Here is a 20,793-nt window from a genome sequence, read left to right as displayed (position 1 = left end):
GACTGGACAGAAAGCCTAATTGAGGTATGCAAGATGTTGAAGTGTTTGACAAAAGTAGACAGGGCAGATGTTTGTTCTGTCGGGTAACCTAGAATGAGATCATAGTTTTAAACAAATTTAAAACAAATGAGAAGAAATGATTTCTCTTAAAAGATTGAGAATGTGTGGAATTCAACACCTGGTGGATGCCTGGACACTGAATAACTTAGATGAGATAGACAGATTTTTAATTAGCAACGGGTTGAAGGGTTTATGGAGAAAAGTGGAGTTGAGGTTGAGAGGAGATCAGCCGTGATCATATTGAATGACAGGACAGGCTAAAGGGGCTGAACTGGCTATTCCTGCTCCTAGCTCTTATGTTCTTCTGAGACTGGAGACAGGAATTTATGAAGACAGCCTGCAGTAAACAAAAGTGTAGATTCTGGAACGTTCCTAAAGCAGCTTAGAAGATGACAGCAGGACAACTGTCTTTTATACGCTCTAGATGGAAGCCATTTAGCTCAGTTGCAGGATGTTACCAGGACTGGAGGGTTGAGAGATTAGAAAATTGTAAAGGCTGGGACCTTTTCCACTAGGAGAGGATGGCTGTGAAGGGCGACCTTACTGAGGTTTATAAAATCATGTGGGGCATAGATAAGGTGAATAACAAGAATTTTTTCCCTAGGATGAGTTCAGAATAATGGGCAGATTTAAGGTGAGAGGAGCAAGATTTAAGGATATGGTGCAACTTTTTATTTAAAAGAGAAAACAAAGTGGTTCATCTATGGATTTAACTGTCAGAAAAAGTGGTGGAATGCAAGTAGTTACAATGTTTAAAAGACAGTTAGCGAAGTTCATGAACAGGAAAGGTTTGGAGGGATATGGGCCAACAGCAGGCAGGTGGGACTACTTTCGTTTGAGAACATGGTCAATATGGACTGGTGGGACCAAAGGGTCTATTTCCATGCTGTATGACTATGATAGTTGGTGTCCGAGGCAGTGCAACAGAAATAGTGTGGATTCAACTCCAACATTTGCTGAAGTTACCATGAAAGGCCTCTCCCTTGCAATCTCTCCCCTCACTTGGTGACCCTCAGCATAAACCACCACCAGTTGTTTCTCTCAAGTGAAAACAGTAGCCATTGCAAGACTATTGCAATTTTAAAGCCAAATCTGGTCTTGAATCGCTGGAGCAGTTATCCACTATCCTGTCAAGTCTGTGCTCCTTGTTTTAAGGCAATTGACAGATGGCCATATCAGAGGGAATCACATGATGAGAGCAAATAGAGACCATGATAGTAAGGGTGCTGTTGAGCAAATCGGTCACTGCAGAAATGTTACAGCAAATGGGGGGGGGGGGTAAGAGGCTAGACAGTTTGAAAAATTCCAAGTGCAGTTGTAGATGATAGATTTTTCCAGGGAGACAAATGAGGTATAATTGGGATGTGGATGGAAGCATACACAAGGAAATTGACTTGGATAAAATGGGAGCGAGATAAGAGATGATAAATCAAGGAGATGGCTGTGAATTTGGATTGGGGAGTTTCTGTGGACAAAGATTGAGGAAGGACAAAACAACACTGGGGAAAGAGGTGTTAGGATAAAGTTAAAACCATAGAAATCATTTGGCACAGTTAAAAGGGGAACTGTGAAAATAAAAGTCTCAATGTACTTGAAAAGGCAACAGAGAAAGCTGAATTTTATAAAATGAGTGTGAAGGCAAAACAAGTAAAGATTCTCAAGCAAGTCGTGCCAGAGGAATAGGGGGCCAGGCCAAGGTATGTTCTAGTGATAAACCCACACTGATCATATCAGTCTTGATGGGGCAGCAGATGGAAGATATGAGGCTTCATGAGGGAATGAGTCATCATCCAGTCAGGTTTTTGTTAATGCCACTCATAACATGAATGATTTGGAGACGCTGGTGTTGGACTGGGGTGTACAAAGTTAGAAGTCTCAACACCAGGTTATAGCCCAACAGGTTTATTTGAAAGCACTAGCTTTCGGAGCACTGTTCCTTCATCAGGTGGTTGTGGAGAGTAAGATTGTAAGATACAAATTTATATCAAAAGTTTCCAGTGTGATATAACTGAAATTATATATTGATAAAAGACCAAATTGTTTGTTAAGTCTCTCATCTCTTAGAATGACTATGTTGGTATCAGTTCTTTCATATGTAAATCACAAAACTTTTTTAAGAAGTTACATTTTCAAGGGCACTTTAACAATTGGTGTCAAGTCAGTCCAGATAAGGTATTCAAGGTGTTAACTCCGTGAGGCTGTCTGTGCCAATGGTCAGATTGAACCTAATCTTAAAAACGGATTTTCAAAATCTTACATGAGCTCATGCAGTTTTTGAGCAAAGTAAAATTCTGCAAGTACAAATTCACCCCACAAATGTGTGCACATGGATTATGAGTGCGTATGAGAGGGAGTGTGTGTAAAGGGATTGAAGTCTGTGGGGGGTGGGGTGCAGGGTCAGTCTGTCCATTTGTGTGTATAGTGCAATGGGGTCACCTGTAGTGTGACATGAACCATAGCTCCCGGTTGAGGCCATCCGAATGGGTACCGAACTTGGCTATCAGCTTCTGCTCGGCCACTTTTTATTGTTGCCTGTCCCGAAGTCAGTCTCGGAGGTCATCTGAAGGTCAGAGGTCGAATGTCCTGGACCACTGAAGTGTTGTCCGATTCAGAACACTCCTGCCTGTTGATTGTTCTGCGGTGCCCATTCATCCGTTGCCATAGTCTATTTGGTCTCACCAATTCGGGTCTTTTTCGCTGTATAATTTCAGTTACATCACACTGGAAACTTTTGCTATAAATTGTGTCTAACAATCTTATTCTTCACAATCACCTGATGAAGGAGCAGCATTCCGAAAGCTAGTGCTTTCAAATAAACCTGTTGGACTATAACCTGGTGTTCTGTGATTTCTAACTTCATTACTTGTTCTCTGTTAGAAAAGACCTTGCCCCTAAGTGAACAGACATTCTGGAGAAAGATGCATGAAGGGATGGTGGCAGAGTCAAAGTTCAGTCATGGGAGGAATGTGTTAGAACCTTAGCAATCTCCTGTGTCTACGTAAATACACCATCCACTTAGTTACAAACCTAGAACACAAACTCAGTTCCTTATTTAAGATAGACAGTAAAATAGATGGTGGTGTTAAATGGGTTGAGTTGGGTGCATGGTAGGAGTAGCAAATAATTAACCTTAGCTTCTGTACTGCAGGAAAATGGTGAACCCCAGAAAAACCATTTTCTAGGTTGCTATGCCCATCTTCTCAAGGCCAAATAACCAACATACAGGCATAATTCAATATCAAATGCCTAAAGCAATTTTGTTTTATAAACATTAAAAAGGGATCTATGCTTTGAATTTCGTTTTCTGGCACTCTTCCAACCTCCCAAAGCCACTTTAAAACCTGTGTTTTATTTCCAGTATTAACAGAACCTAACATAATGCCCCACTTATACAAGTCTACCCATATTTCATCTGTTTATTGTTTAAATCAGAATATCAAAGATTGGTAAGACTGGATTGAATGCTGACGAGAAAGATCAAAGAATAGCCAGCACTGACATTGACCTCTTGATACTCTGAACTCTCAAGATTATCTTTGGAGTTGATTCATGATGGACAAGCAATTCAAAAACTCTAAATTTTTGCCATATGCTTTTCATGACTAAACTATATTATCAAATTTTACCTTCAGTTCTGCGAATTGGACAAGCAGCTGGAGTTCTCCACACAAAAAGAAATTCACACTCATCCATTTCCTGAAATATTGGAGAACCCTATGGGGAAAAACAATACAATTATTATCCTAAATTTCACATACTCTCTCAGATGTACTTGATGCAATGGTTACAGATAAGAGGAAAGGAAGAAGAATCAATACAAAAAAGAATCCTGAACAGACTTGAAAAAGGAACGTTTTGCAAAGTTAGAGAAATAGCTAGCATGCAGGATTGATTGGATACCACTTCAAGCAGTGGGGATTGATATAACAGGCCCAGATACTACTTCTGTCCTGTGTGATTTTATGAAGTTAATGAGGGTAGCTGAATTTTCCTTCCTCAAAACAGAAACGCAACAGGGGGCGATCTAAAAGGTAATCTTTATATGCAGAGTAACAAACTAACTTCGATGTGATGGCTCTCAAAAACAAAAGTTTGGATCATTTAGTTGAAAATAAAGAGTGACAAATATTTCAGTTTTTTAATTAGGTTTCTGCTACTTAGTAGTAAAATCCAATTAGCAAAACAGGGAAGATATGTCCTGTCAGATGAACAAAATGCCTGTGCTTCCATTTGCCTGGCTACAGTTGAGCACACAAGACAACAGCATTGAAAGGGCTGTTAGAGATATTAACAAGAAATACATGTTTAGACAAATTAACTGCATTGACAATCTGAAAAAGTTTTAACCAATTTAGCTTTAGTCTTATAATTGTAAGCAATTACTGAAACCAAGCTATTACTAATCCATACCCCCCCAGGTTCCTTTGTGCATATGCAAATTAAGCACTATGACCAGCAAGCACACATTAATACAGGTCTGAGTAGCTTGATTCAAAGGCTCCAGCAGACTCATGGGCTTCTGAATGAGAGACATCCACATCACAAACATTAATGCTTCAAACGACTGCAATAAAATTAGGTCTGTATAGATATCTACCTCTTAATATTAAATGGCAGTTCCAAGTTGGACTATTCACTAAATGTAATAATTATGTATTTTTTGTAAAGATCAAAAGCAGAGCTTTCCAAACTATGAGCTGAGATTTTGTAAGACAAAACTCCTGGGCAACAATGACTGAATATTAACAACTGCAAGGCCCCATTAAACACTTGTCATTTTCTCTTTGCGGTGACGGCCCAACAGATAGATCCCTTTGAGATCAGAATTCTGCTACAAAGGGCTCGAAAGGCAAGCTTTTCAGTAAAATTAGTTTTTTACATCTGCGGGTAACACGCTGAGGCTAAATTTCAAATAACGAGTTGCAGAGTTTTAGTGACTGCATACTGGATCATTGTTCTTAATTAGCGCTAAAATATGACCAAAAACACCACAATCTAAAAACACTGGCAGCTGCACCCTTGAATTCCAAAAGTCAGGATTTTCGATTGGATTGTATATAAAGCATATTCCTTTGTGCATGAAGGAAAATAATGCTGTAAAGGCAACTCTACTCTAGACAGCTAAAGCCTATCCTGCCCCTCCTCACAACTAAAAGCAACCCAATTCCTACACGTGTATGCCAAAATTTCACATGGGATGTGATATCTGGGGCAATAAATTGGGGTCAACATCGAGAAAAAGTTTGGCAAGGATTAAAAGGTGTTAGTGATAAGTTTGTGTATGTTTTAAAAAAAATACAAACTTACTGAGATTGTGTCACACTGGAAGAGGATTCGTGTAGAATATTTCTGATGGTCGTTGCAATTATCCCCATTCAAATAGACAATACTGAGTGAACCAGTCTCAGCCCTTGGACTCATCTGAATATAGCCCAGACTCTGGCTTTTATCAGCATACTTGACACAAGATCCAATAGCACCACCTGTGCAACATAATTTAATTTGAAGAAAATCTTTTGCTTACATACTTATTTTCACACAAGTTTGAGATCTTTCATCAAAATACTGGTTCATATAAACTGGAAGAAACTGCAGATCCCAGCCAACCAATTTATTGGTAATGAACCATCTTTGCTGCTGATAACAGACAAACATAGGCATTATATATAACACGGATTCTGTTCTCTCCACAGTTAGGCCAACATGCTGCAATGATGGCAAGGGTTTCAGAAATGACCAAGACATTGATTCCATTTTAGGTATACTCCCCCCTCGTGTCAATACTTCTCAAAAACTTGCATCCCTTTGGATGCTCAGTCAGAAAAATGAGCCATGTTTACAATGAAAAGTAATATCCAAACCCAATAAAACAAAGCAACTAATTGATTAATGTGAACGGCAGTAAAGATATGAATGGAACACAATCCAAGAATGCAGACGTTAAAAATTTGAAATATACATCTCAGACAGATGCCACAGTAGGTAAAACTGATGTCAGTGCTTGGACCACAGTAATTCAGGCAAGTAAACAAAGGAGTGAATTTTTCCATCATGCAAAGAACTTCGAACAATTGCAGCAGAAAGATCAGGCAATAAATAGTTCGCAGAGACAGGGTCATATTTTAAGATTTAGGTGCAGAACTGTCAACAACCACAATACAGAGCAGTCTGCACAAAGCTACTGCCTTTAAATGCACTACAAATTATGCAAAATCTGATGGCAAGTAACAAAACAAATGCAAAGCTCACATAGCAGTGATAAGATACCAAGAAACATTAAAGTTAAACACCAGGAGGTCACCCTGAGAGAACTTACAATTTTGAAATTAAAAGGAAAAATAGCCAAATTTGTACATTGCGGATCTAAGAAAGCATAATGAATCTTTTCTATTTGAATGCAATTGCTAAGCATCTGCAAGTCACCAAACTAAACTTCAGTTGTGGTTTGCTCTTGCATGCGGTTTTATTCCTTGGTTGGTTACTTGGTGTCTCATACGTATATTATGGTTGAGATGTTAAACCAGTTTAAAACATTTAGTCACAATGTTGAAGATTTTCTGGAGACTTCACCTCAGTTATTAAATTATGATCGCATCTAAACAAATAGAAGTAAAAATCAAAACAATTGTAGTTTCTTTTTTCCTACAAATGCTGTACCATTCTGTTTTATATTTAAGGGGAACGGTTTTAATCAAATGGCTAATTTCAGAATTTTTCAAATTGAATTGTTACATTTGGAATTTCATTTTCTAGTCAGGGTGAACTTTCAAATTCTATCTTAGCATCCTGGTGAACCTCTAACTTTGGATAAGATGTTCACTTACATCAAATGATTGGTACAAATTGATGGTTGAGAAAGAGAGACTGGAATTTTGAAACATTGGAAGAGTAATTTTCTCTGACCAAGCACTAAAATTAGTGAAAGCTGATAAAGGAGTTTGAAGAGTAGAAACAAATTCCCCACAGCAGGTGCATGCTCTTCCCTGGTTGAGGAAAACTATAACATACAGCATTTTTGTCCAGAAGTAGAAAGGGGTAGGGACGACTTGCATCAAAAAACATTTGCCAATTAAATCGGCAGAGAATGAATTATTTCAGCTGGCACCTTAAGTGAACTGCACAGCTCAGTTTTCTTAATAAAATGTCCACCATATTATAACATGTTAAGGTGCTGAATTGTCAGCAATGTTTGGATGAATTCACCTATTCTGCCTGAGGCAGCTTTTAAGGTAATTATAAACAAATTTTCCAGCAGCTTCAAGAATTTAAGAATATCTGCATACTTTCAAATTGTGGTTAATAATACATGTTGCAATTGAAACTCTTGAGGTAGTCTCCTGGTTTACTGGGAGAGATTGCCTTTCCATTGATGTAAAATAAGGGCTGTTTAATGTTCAAAGAAAACATCCTGTATTGAGTGTTGGTTTAAAATATTGCACATCAGGGACAGCACAGAGGAGAAACTACGGTCGCAATGACAAGTTCCTTGTCGGATTAACAAGAGGCCATTGTTTATGCTCTGGCTTTGACTGGACTGGAAAGAACTGAACCAGGTCAATATACTACTACCACCCAGATAGAGTGGAGGGGCAGATGTCAATAGAGTCAAAAGCAGTAATTCAGTAGAGAATGATAGGGATAGTCTACTTTTTTCAGCCAACTGGGATGCATTCATGAATTAATTAGAACTATGACCGCAGCAGAAACTTCACTGAAGGAATTCAAACATGTTTAAGGATGCTAATGCGTGCAAGGTTTGAGGGGAAAGGGAGGTTGAAGTTGGGGCAAGGGTTGGTTTTTAAGAGGAAAGAGGAAGGCAGATCTGAAAGAGACGACAGCACCTGAGGAGGGGAAACTGTCAAGCTCAAGTGAAATGACAGCCAGCAAGGCAAGTTGGGTGGTTGGAATCCAGAGAACAAGATGGGTCTCATTGACAAAAGATGGGTTGAGCTCAGTGGAAACTGAACTAACAGTCTCAATCTTTGTTACAAAGATGTTCGTGAACTTATGGAAGATGAGGCTAGTCGAGGTAGACAAGCCGTACAGCAAATAATAGTAGTGACTGGTACTGTTGCCTTCCTAGGTAATCTTGAAATTGTCAATAATTTTAACGGACAGAGAATGAAAATGCTCATTACAGACTCAGATGTGGTGATGAATGGTTATACTAGATGTCTGTCAAAGACTTTCAAATTTATGATCAATGGTTTGAGAAAAAGATGGAGGGGGGAGGGGTGTGAGAAGCATATCTCAGGACCAACCCAGGAGAGAAAGTCTAATTGTTTGAGTATAACAGTGACAGCAAGCTATTCAGAAGGTGCAGAAATGTCACTCACCAGAAATGGCTAAAATAATTTGCATTTGAAAGTGTAAATGACCTAATAGAGCTACTTCAGGATAATAGAAAAAGAGTAGAAATTACGGACAGGATTTGATGCAAGAAAGTTATTGGAGATTTTCTCCAGTAGCACTGAATAGTATAGCTGCATGAAATAAGGTCAGGTGACCATCAAGGATTGAGAAGGAGACAGATTTAGGGTGGAAAGGTAGGCAGTAAACTCAAAATAGAACAAGTGCTGCAATCAACGCTATAAATATGAAAGATGAGAGGTTGTTTGGTGAAAAAGGGAGAAGAAAAAAGGTGTTTCTGCAACATTCTTGTAGCAACATTGGATGTGAGACAGAACATTGATTTTAGAAGGCAGGTACAAGGGGATGAACCAGCAAGATGCTCGAAGGAGAAGCTGCCAGATCAGGATGCTATGATTTAAAGGGTTGCATCACCACCACAGTGGCAAGGCAAGTAGCAGCAAGTGCAGCCAGACAGGGAAATTCTTTACAGGGAATTCTTCTCGTCTTCACTGGCAACGGGGGTGGTACCAGGGGACTGGAGAGTAGCGAATGTTGTGCCCCTGTTCAAAAAAGGGAATAGGGATAACCCCGGGAATTACAGGCCAGTTAGTCTTACTTCTGTGGTAGACAAAGTAATGGAAAGGGTACTGAGGGTTAGGATTTATGAGTATCTGGAAAGACACTGCTTGATTAGGGACAGCCAGCACGGATTTGTGAAGGGTAGGTCTTGCCTTACAAGTCTTATTGAATTCTTCGAGGAGGTGACCAAGCATGTGGATGAGGGTAGAGCAGTGGATGTAGTGTACATGGATGTAGTGTACAGGCATTCCTTCTCAAATATGACAATGATACGATCTACTGGAAGCGTATTAATGGCATGGCCCTCATTGACATGTAAGCATTCATTTTGAATGATGAATACCTGGGGAGAGAGAGAGTGCAGTGTGTCCAGGAAGCTTTTCTAACGCAGTATGTAGATTGTCCAACCAGAGGGGAGGCCATATTGGATTTGGTACTCGGTAATGAACCGGGACAAGTGGTGGGCTTGTTAGTGGGTGAACATTTTGGTGATGGTGACCACAATTCTGTGACTTTCACCTTGGTTATGGAGAGAGATAGGTGCGCACAACAAGGTGGATTTTATAATTGGGGGAAGGGAAATTACGATGCTGTAAGGCAGGATTTGAGGAGCATACGTTGGGAGCATAGGCTGTCAGGGAAGGATGTGGTGGAAAGGTGGAACTTTTTCAAAGAGCAGATACGACGTGTCCATGATATGTATGTACCTATCAGGCAGGAAAGAAATGGTCGTGTGAGGGAGCCTTGGTTGACGAGAGAGGTTGAATGTCTGGTAAAGAGGAAGGAGGCTTACATAAGGTTGAGGAAACAGGATTCAGACAGAGCAGTGGAGGGATACAGGATAGCCAGAAGGGACCTGAAGAAAGGGATTAGGAGAGCTAAGAGAGGGCATGAAAAATCGTTGGCGGATAGGATCAAGGATAACCCCAAGGCATTTTATGTGTATGTGAGAAACCTGAGAATGACGAGAACGAGGGTAGGTCCGATCAAGGACAGTAGTGGGAGACTGTGTATTGAGTCGGAAGAGATAGGAGAGGTCTTGAACAAGTACTTCTCTTCAGTATTTACGAACGAGAGGGACCGTATTGTAGAAGAGGAGAGTGTGAAATGGACTGGTAAGCTAGAAGAGATACCTGTTAGGAAGGAAGATGGGTTGGACATTTTGAACAACTTGAGGATAGACAAGTCCCCCGGGCCTGACGGGATATATCCTAGGATTATGTGGGAAGCAAGAGAGGAAATTGCAGTACCGTTGGCAATGATCTTCTCGTCTTCACTGGCAACGAGGGTGGTACCAGGGGACTGGAGAGTAGCGAATGTTGTGCCCCTGTTCAAAAAAGGGAATAGGGATAACCCCGGGAATTACAGGCCTGTTAGTCTTACTTCTGTGGTAGGCAAAGTAATGGAAAGGGTACTGAGGGTTAGGATTTATGAGTATCTGGAAAGACACTGCTTGATTAGGGACAGCCAGCACGGATTTGTGAAGGGTAGGTCTTGCCTTACAAGTCTTATTGAATTCTTCGAGGAGGTGACCAAGCATGTGGATGAGGGTAGAGCAGTGGATGTAGTGTACATGGATTTTAGTAAGGCATTTGATAAGGTTCCCCATGGTAGGCTTATGCGGAAAGTCAGGAGGCATGGGATAGAGGGAAATTTGGCCAATTGGATAGAAAACTGGCTAACCGGTCGAAGGCAGAGAGTGGTGGTAGATGGTAAATATTCAGCCTGGAGCCCAGTTACAAGTGGAGTTCCGCAGGGATCAGTTCTGGGTCCTCTGCTGTTTGTAATTTTTATTAATGACTTAGATGAGGGAGTCGAAGGGTGGGTCAGTAAATTTGCAGATGATACGAAGATAGGTGGAGTTGTGGACAGTGAGGAGGGCTGTTGTCGGCTGCAGAGGGACTTAGATATGATGCAGAGCTGGGCTGAGGAGTGGCAGATGGAGTTCAACCCTGCCAAGTGTGAGGTTGTCCATTTTGGAAGAACAAATAAGAATGCGGAATACAGGGTTAATGGTAGGGTTCTTAGTCAGGTGGAGGAACAGAGGGATCTTGGGGTCTATGTACATAGATCTTTGAAGGTTGCCACTCAGGTGGATAGAGTTTGTAAGGAGGCCTATGGAGTATTATCGTTCATTAGCAGAGGGATTGAATTCAAGAGTCGTGAAGTGATGTTGCAGCTGTACAGGACTTTGGTTAGGCCACAGTTGGAGTACTGTGTGCAGATCTGGTCGCCTCACTTTAGGAAAGATGTGGAAGCTTTGGAGAGGGTGCAGAGAAGATTTACCAGGATGTTGCCTGGAATGGAGAGGAAGTCGTACGAGGATAGGTTGAGAGTTCTCGGCCTTTTCTCGTTGGAACGGCGAAGGATGAGGGGTGACTTGATAGAGGTTTATAAGATGATCAGAGGAATAGAGTAGACAGTCAGAAACTTTTTCCCCGGGTACAACAGAGTGTTACAAGGGGACATAAATTTAAGGTGAAGGGTGGAAGGTATAGGGGAGATGTCAGGGGTGGGTTCTTTACCCAGAGAGTGGTGGGGGCATGGAATGCGCTGCCCGTGGGAGTGGTAGAGTCGGAATCATTGGCGACCTTTAAGCGGCATTTGGATAGGTACATGGATGGGTACTTAATCTAGGTTAGAAGTTCGGCACAACATCGTGCGCCGAAGGGCCTGTTCTGTGCTGTATTGTTCTATGTTCTATGTGGAGGGGAAGGTGACTGCCTATTGTCAGAGTCCAGAGAATCAGATCTGAAAATAAAGATTATGATGGGGTGGGCAAGATACTTCACTGATTACACTTCAGCCTGAAAAGACCCATTAACATCAAATAAAAACCGAAAGAACAGCAGATGCTGTAAGTCAGACAAAAATATAAATTGCGGAAAAGCTCAGGTGGATAAAAAGCACTGTTAACATTCAGGTCATATGACCCTTCCTCATAACATTAATCCCAATTGTTTTCAGTGTTAACCAGATATAGAAAGTAGCGAAATAGATGGTGACACCTTGCAAAATATCCATATTCCAGAGGAGGGAGTGCTGGATGTCCTGAAAGCATAAAGGTGGATAAATCCCCAGGATTTGATCAGGTGTACCAGAGAACTCTGTGGGAAGCTAGAGAAGTGATTGCTGGGCCTCTTACTGAGATATTTGTATCAATAGTCACAGTTGAGGTGCCAGAAGACTGGAGGTTGGCTAACGTGGTGCCACTCTTTAAGGGTAGTAAGGACAAGCCAGGGAACAATAGACCAGTGAGCCTGACATCAGCGGTGGGCAAGTTATTGGAGAGATTCCTGAGGGACAGGATGTACATATATTTGGAAAGACAAGGACAGATTAGGGATAATCAACATTTTTTTGTCCATGGGAGATCATGTCTCAAACTTGATTGAGTTTTTTTGAAGTAACAAAGAGGACTGATGAGGGCAGAGTGGTACATGTGATCTATATGAACTTCAGTAAGGCGTTCAACAAGGTTCCCCATGGGAGACTGGTTAACAAGGTTAGATCTCACAGAATAAAGGGAGAACTAGCCATTTGGATACAGAATTGTCTCAAAAGGTAGAAGACAGAGGGTGGTGATGGAAGGCTGTTTTTCCAGACTGGAAGTCTGCGACCAGTGGAGTGCCACAAGGATCAGTGCTGGGTCATCTACATTTTGTCATTTACATAAACGATTTGAATGTGAGCATAGAGGTATAGTTAGTAGGTTTGCAGATGATACCAAAATTGGAGGTGTAGTGGTCAAAGAAGGTAACCTCAGATTACAATGGGATCTTGATCAAATAGGCCAATAGGCTGAGAAGTGGCAGATGGAGTTTAATTCAGATAAATGCAAGGTGCGGCATTTTGGGAAAGCAAATCTTAGTAAGACTTATACACTTAATGGTAAGGTCCTAGGGAGTGTTGCTGAACAAAGACACCTTGGAGTGCAGGTTGAAAGTGGAGTTGCAGGTAGATAGGATAGTGAAGGTGGTGTTTGGTATGCTTTCTTTTATTGGTCAGAGTATTGAGTACAGGAGTTGGGAGGTCATGTTGCAGCTGTACAGGACAATGGTTAGGCCACTGTTGGAATATTGCGCGCAAATCTGGTCTCCTTCCTATCAGAAAGATGTTGTGAAACTTGAAAGAGTTCAGAAAAGATTTGCAAGGATGTTGCCAGGGTTGGAGGATTTGAGCTATGGGGAGAGGCTGAACAGGCTGGGGCTGTTTTCCCTGGAGCATCGGAGGCTGAGGGGCAATCTTAAAGTAGTTTACAAAATTGAGGGGCGTGGATAGGATAAATAGACAAAAGTCTGGGGTGGGGGGAGTCCAGAACTAGAGGGCATAGGCTTAAGGTGAGAGGGGAAAGATATAAAAGAGACTTAAGGGGCAACTTTTTTCCACAAAGGGTGGTATGTATATGGAATGAGCTGCCAGAGGAAGTGGTGAAGACTGGTACAATTGCAACATGTAAAAGGCATCTGGATGGGTAAATGAATAGGAAGGGCTTGGAGGGATATGGGCCGGGGTGCTGGCAAGTGGGACTAGATTGGGTTGGAATATCTGGTTGGCATGGACAGGTTGGATTGAAGAGTCTGTTTCCATGCTGTACATCTCTATGACAGACTCTATCCTCAATCTGTGCTATTACCCAATACAATGAGCTCCTGTTGTGTGCGATAATATTTTGAGACAATAGATTTACAGAAAGCATTTAATATAAACAAACATTAACTGGTTCACTTATATCCTCCTGCCACCTCCCTCCACAGATCCTTCCTGAGGCTCTTTAATGCTCGTTCAGCTCCCCTGCTTCTTCTCAATGACCTCAGCACTGTCTCACTCTCCTTCTCCCCCCCCATTGCGATTCCAGTTTTCCCCACAGCTCCCTTCACGTGAGAGGGAGATGATGGTGGAAGGCAGTAGGAAATGAGGTAGTTATGACTATGTAAGCAGAAGCCATGGTTGAGGATACAACGCAACCTATGGTGACAGTAACTCGAGAAACTGTGCACACTTCATTGACCAGGGTGAAAGCTGACTTCCTCGAAGTAGGAGCCAACTTTCTTTTCCTGTTTCACGATGGAAGGAATTAGTGACTTGCATTGAGTTATTGCCTGATTGACATTCTTAAACTTGTATCACATCATTTAATGGTCTTTTAAGCTAAAACCGTTACTCTTTAAGAGCTACTGCCAAGCATACAGATTAGGTCTAAACAATGTTTATTATGCTCATAAAAACAAATCCTTCCAAAACGTTTTCTGATCGCCATCTAATTTTCTTACTGCACAGTTGGTGTGCTATGCTGCATCAACAAACAAAAGTTATTCATCAACAAAAACAATGATCTGTATATGTTTACACTCACCTGGACAGCCCTGAACTGAAGGCAAAGGCTTACAAACATTTAGATAAAATGTACGTTTACTTCTATCTTCCGTCGTATCTACTGCAACCCAAGGTTCTTTGTCCCTGGCAAGGTCACTCAGATCATATTCATTACCAGCTATATCTGAAACAAAAAAATAAAACCAGCCAATAATACCGTATCCATTTACTGACTATTTATTTGACCCAAATAGTACTGTTTTGTCTAATGCTAAATATATTATCTAATAATTTATATTGTGAAGCATACTGCCAGAACACAGGCCCCTGCTCGAAAGTACAAAGGTGTTTCTTCAAGGCACGATCCCTGCCATTACTGAAGCACAAATGCAGCAGCATAGACCACCTCCAACATGCACACTTCAACACACCCAGGCTCTTTTCACAACACTTCCCAAGCAATGACCACTACCACCAAGGGCAAGGTCAGCAGATGCATAGGAATAGCACCACCTCCAAATTCCCATGTAAATCTCATTCCATCCTGACTTTAAACCATTGCTGCATCAGTCACTGGATCAAAATCTTGAAACTCCCTATTTAATCCCACACCCTAATGACTCCAGTGGTTTACGAGTCAGCTCGCATCCACAATTTCAAGAATATTTAGGCATGGGCAATAAATTCTGAACTAGTCAGTGATGCTTATAACCTATGATTGAAAGAAGAGTGTCATCACAAGACTTAGTGTATCCCCCCACTCCAAGTAGATAGAGTATAAAAATAAGTCTCACAGTAAACTTTACTCATTAGATTATATTGTGGCGCAACTCTTGGCGTAACTTAAAATGTGTTAACTGATTACAATAAATTGTTGTTTTATTATGAAATGCAAAAAGTTTAGTCTTTATGATCTCATAATTCATAATATTTAAACAGCATGATACAAATTAGAATGCAGGTTTGTCCAGTTTCATGTAATGAGAAAACCTCAATAAATCAAATGCATTTCTGATTTTGTGGGTGATTCAAAGAATATTTACCATCTTCTAGTTAATGAATCATCAAATCACTTGCTTACCACTGACAAGGCAGTTCACAGGAGCTGGAAAACAGGCCAATGCCGTATAAAATTCAAAGTAGGTGTCATGAACAGCTGTTGTCGTGCTAATTTCTTCTCGCAGAAACTTGAGCTTTCCAGGATACGAAGTAGTGTCACAGACAAAATAGATGATAAATGTATCTCGGAGGCCTGTATATTACAACAGCAAGAACTTCTCACATTACAAGAACATTCACACAGTGAAATATTAAAGCTTTCAACTATTTATCTTGTACAAGACTAATAATTGCTCAAATGGAAAAAATAAAAAGAAAAAAATCACATTTAATTGGTTGAGATGAAAGTTTAAAATTATCTGTAAAGTCATATTTGACCTTATAATAATTGAAGTCTAATGACTAAATGCTCAATAATTGGCCTGTTAATAGTCTATTCAAAATATGGTGGGGACCAGGGTATCTGGTGATCAGAGTGAACAAAGTGTTTAAGTATGAACACTAGACATGTTAGGAGGTTAGCTAATTAGAAAATCAACTTGGGGAGATGGAAAATTATGTATTGGAGCAAATGTGAGATAATTTATAACAAAATCAGTCTTATTCGAAAGACATTACTGATCAGTCACAAGTAGGCCAATGTGGACACCATTTTAGCCACATCCACTAATACTTACACAAAGGGGAAGAGTTATGCTGAGACTTATATAGTGATGGGTGGAACAAAGCTCAGACAGAGCATAAACAAATTAATACATCATTTAAGTCAAATGGCCAGTTCCAAGACATTCTACACAATGCTCTGCAACTATGTCCAAGCATGCCCTACCTGATTCTGCTTCCAATGCACCTTTGTACATAAGAGTTATAAGACCATCAGTGGAAACTTGGAGTGATGTTTCCAATCCAACCGGATGTTTTGGTTTCTGTCCATCTATCTCACATCCAGTTGCTGTCTTGGTGCCTATCTTCCCACATTCATTTAAACCACGGCAGATGTTCAGCTTCAAAAATAAATGAGATAACTTGGATTATTAAACTAGAACATTCACAAAGTGCACGGTTTTAGAACAGTAGCAGGATCAATTGCTGACCAGCTTTTTGATGTGACAGTTCAGCCCTATCTGCCCCCTATTCAACCAACACAAGGAATAAACAAGCAAAGACAATAGGTTGGAAGTATGCTCTATGAAACACAACAGTAGTGGTGACCTAAAAGCAGAAACTTCTGCAAGTACACAAATCTGATCGTATGTATGAGAAGCCAACAGTTCATTAGGTCAAGTCAATGACCTTTTGCTGAAGCAGAGGACACTTCAGGGTAGCAGCTTTTCATTAAGGCTGGAGAACGTGACATCTGTTCTAAGTCCATTGTGGTGCTGCTATCAAGCACCTTTTTCCGTCCTCTCCCAGACTTTGGATGTAACCATTTACATTGTGACACATTTGCTAACCCCTCCCTACAACATCATCAAGCACCAAGAGATGGAACAACCTGGCATTTCTCCTCCTGCACGCTCACCACCCAAAAGCCCAAACACACTTTTCAGGTGAAAAGCTATTTACTGAATTTAAATAAACTGTAGGTGAAGATCTGAAACAAAGCAAGATCACGACTCAATGTTAAATGTTTTCTCGCCACATATATTGCCAAACCTGATGTACTGAACTGTGTTCTATATCACTATGCAGTGCCCAATTTAATTGCCAGTCTTTTGGGCAAAAACATGGATTGGGTGGATGCTTTGTGTAACAATCTTTACCAGCAAATGCAACCCTGATCCTCTGTCATTTGAATTCTCCACTTTGGCCCCTCTGACCTCTACAGTGTTTTCATGGAAGCAACATCTCAAACTAGAGTGTGAAAGTACCAAAAATGGTATAAACTTTCTGTACTTTGCTGAACAGTTTAGTGTGCATTATCTGTTAATACTAAGATATGACAATTAGGCACATGAGCAGGTGAGGTCTCTTGAACCTACTCCACTATCCTTGATCATGGTCATCTAAAACATAATATTCTCACACTATCCCTAGATAGTAACTAGAAAGTTTTGACTGTAAACTTTAAGTTTCTATAGCCCCCTGGGGTTGAGAAATCGAAGAACTTCATCCTCACTTCAGTGCTAAATATCTTTTATTCCGAGACTCCATACCTTGGTTCTAGACCCCACAGCTAAAGGAAACATCCTTTCTGCATCTATTAATCCTTAAAAGAATTCACATTTCTACGAGATAGCCTCTCATTCTTCCGAACCCCAGAGAACACAGGGCCAGTTTTCCCAAACCTGAAGAGCAGTTTCATCATCTCAGGAATCAAATTAGTGAGTTCGCACTGTGCTCCCTCTATCAAATATATCCTTGCTATAATTCAGTTGTGCTTTCAGTGATCTATACAATTGAAATAAGACATCTTTGTTTCTGCACTCAAATCCTCTTACAATAATGGACAACACACTACTTGCCTTCCAAAGTGCTTTCTTATGAACAAGGAGACCTAGGTCCCTTTGGGCATCAACACTTTCCAGTCTGATAATTTAAGAAATGCACTGCACCTTTATTCTCCCGACTAGAATGGTTACCCTTGCACTTACATTATATTCCATCTACCATGCTCTTACCCACTCAGCCCATCAAAATTCCCTTCAAGGCTCTTTGCATCCTCCTCAATGCTCAATTTCCCCAAATCACTTGACAAACTTTGAAATATTCTAATTGACTAGTGCATCTAATCATTGACAGAACGAACAGCATGGCCCAAGGACCGATATTTTTAGTACCCCACTGGTCACAGCTCAATGACCCATTTCTACTGTTTTCTTCCCATTAAACAATCCTCAACCCCTGTATGTTATTTCCAATCCCAATGGGATTTAATTGTTTACACTAACCTCATGAGAGTTTCAGCTAAAACCTTCTGAAAATCCAAATAAATCATATCCATTGATTTATCTTAAATTGTGTTTGTAACATCCTTAAATGTTCCATCAGGTTTTTGAAATGTGATTTCACCTTCGTAAATCCTTATTGACATTGTCCAACTGGCTAGTTGCTTTCTAAACATCTACTAACCACATCTTACTAATAGATGCTGATATTTTCTTGATTACTGACATGAGGTCAACAGATTAGATGATAAGATTACTTAGTGTGGAAACAGGCCCTTCGGCCCAACAATCCCACACTGACCAGCCAGGCCCACCCAGACCCATTCCCCTACATTTACCCCATGCACCTAACACTACAAGTAATTTAGCATGGCCAATTCACCTAATCTGCACATCTTTGGAATGTGGGAGGAAACCGGAGCAGGCGGGGAGAATGCGCAAACTCCACACAGTCAGTCGCCTGAGGCGGGAATTGAACCGGAGCCTCTGGCGCTGTGAGGCAGCAGTGCTAACCACTGCCACTGTGCTGCCTCTGTAGCTCTCTTTTCACACACACCTTCCTTAAACAATGGGGCTACATTCAAGCTCAAATTCAGGCAGCATGAACAATTGCTAAAAGTTTAAAAGATGAAACACTTATGCATCACTATTGCTTCCACTGTCAGTAATCAGCTTTTTCAACACAAGTATGAGGGTAAACAGGTCCTGGGGTCTTCAACTTAGTTCTGTTAAGTTGTCTTAAACTGCTTTGTTTTTGATAATACTAATTTATTGCAGTTCAACACCCTGACCCTTGAACCTTAATATTTCAGAGAGATTTATTTAGCTTCTTTGCCAATTCTCTTAACATAAATTCTCCTGTCTCTGCCTATAAAGGATTAGTCTCTGCCTAATCCTTTCCCACATTTCTATAGAAGCTTTTACAATCACTTTTTAAATAACTATCTTAATCACAGCCAAACTCCTCTTCTGGCACTGAAAATTAGCTTAAATTCAAAGTTTATTTCTTCAGATTTTAATTATTGCTCAAAATTACAATTTTAAAAATGTTAGTTTTACCTATTTTGTTACTCCTTAACCAGTCATTATCCTTCTTTGGGCATGGAATGAAATATTCTAACCAGTATTACTTAGCTTAGATTCTGTTTATTATTCGTTCTTTGATTTGATGGGTGAGAAAATGTACTATTGCTCTTTCCTTCCCATAGGCCTCAAATACATCATACTGACTGATGCAAGTTTTCCCCTCATAGTTGGCCTAAAGAAACGTCCAATTCAAAAGCACAAAGTAAAATTCAAGTATAATAAATAGCTCTCAAAATTCATACAATTGTTTTATTCATCTGAAAGAAACACAAAACGAGACCTCAAATCAAACCGAAGGAAATAAGTCTTATTAGCTAGAAGTGTTCCATCATTCTTTACTCCAACTCAAAGAACACATTTTGCAGATATTTTAAATTTTAAAAATTAATAACAAAGCAGTCAGTCAATCTCCAGGGTTCTAACCTTAAATACCATGTTGTTTCCAGTAACTGAGTAACCGGTGTCTGAAGCCAGAGGCAGAAAGTTAAAGACAAAACCAGAGTTGGGATCTTCCACTGAACAGTTCTAGAAAGAAAATCATAGGTATTTTAGTCGAGCAACTTGATCTACCATAACACAAGTGTTTTATAAAGACACATTTATTACACAAAAAGTATCAATCAGTTCCATTGAGGTTGTCATTGGCCCTACAATCACTAACAATGATGTGTTAACAGAAAATTCCAGAGATATTGAAATCTATCAAATTTAGGCTAAACATCTGAATTGTCTGATCATTGAGTTGTGTTGCTGGAGAAGATTCACTTATTGTTACTTTCAAAGAGCAGCAGCAAATCTGGTGTTTAATTTTCCAAAGTCAGATATCAGAACAACATGGGAAGTAACTTTAATGAAATCTCAATACACTCGAGAACAAAAGCAACTGTAACAATTCACGTCAATGCCCGAAACCAGAATAATTAGTCAATTTTGTAGCTATGTGGATGCAACAATAAAATAAAATTTGTATGCCTTTGGTAAACTAAAATGGCATAGTAACAAGAACACAAAATTAGAAACAGGACTAGGCCCCTTGGGCCAATTCCATAAGATCTCGGTTAATCTGACTGTGGCCTAACTCCATTTACCTGTCCATTTATCATAATGCTGGACTCAGTTGTCAATCAAAAATCTGTCCCTCAGATCAACAATCGAGGGAAAAAAATTCTTGTCTCCATATGAAATGGGAGAGGTCGAATTTTTAAAACTCTGACCCTTAGTTCCGGACACTTCAAAAAGGTGAAACAAGTAAAACAGGACTGAAAATTGACAATTTTCAGTCATATATGTGAGGTAGTGTCCTTTTTTTTGACTATCTTCAACTGTTTCATCATTTATTTTCAATTAATCAGAAGAGCAGATACTTGATCTCTCAGCACCACTTAAGATCCCTCAGATATTGAAGTAGTTCATATCAAAATGCTAAGATGTGGATAACATCAAGTAGGAGAAA

General features: G+C 40.1%; 1 protein-coding gene across 1 annotated transcript in view; it reads right to left on the bottom strand.

Moving 5' to 3' along the window:
- The window catches only part of igf2r (insulin-like growth factor 2 receptor), a 218,934-nt gene that overhangs the window by 90,236 nt on the left and 107,905 nt on the right, over nucleotides 1-20,793 (bottom strand). The window contains exons 21-26 of the mRNA XM_043696288.2: nucleotides 19,764-19,865; nucleotides 16,196-16,370; nucleotides 15,389-15,559; nucleotides 14,348-14,491; nucleotides 5,368-5,543; nucleotides 3,687-3,774 (exon numbers count right to left, since the gene is read on the bottom strand). Of these exons, the coding sequence (XP_043552223.2) occupies nucleotides 3,687-3,774; nucleotides 5,368-5,543; nucleotides 14,348-14,491; nucleotides 15,389-15,559; nucleotides 16,196-16,370; nucleotides 19,764-19,865 (856 nt within the window). The remainder of the gene's footprint in view (nucleotides 1-3,686; nucleotides 3,775-5,367; nucleotides 5,544-14,347; nucleotides 14,492-15,388; nucleotides 15,560-16,195; nucleotides 16,371-19,763; nucleotides 19,866-20,793) is intronic.

This window comes from Chiloscyllium plagiosum, unplaced genomic scaffold, assembly GCF_037043375.1.
Source record: "Chiloscyllium plagiosum isolate Xiang-an unplaced genomic scaffold, Cpla_swu_hap1 HiC_scaffold_10, whole genome shotgun sequence".
In the NCBI taxonomy this organism is placed as follows: Eukaryota; Metazoa; Chordata; class Chondrichthyes; order Orectolobiformes; family Hemiscylliidae; genus Chiloscyllium; species Chiloscyllium plagiosum.
This window is presented reverse-complemented; position numbering and strand designations above follow the sequence as displayed.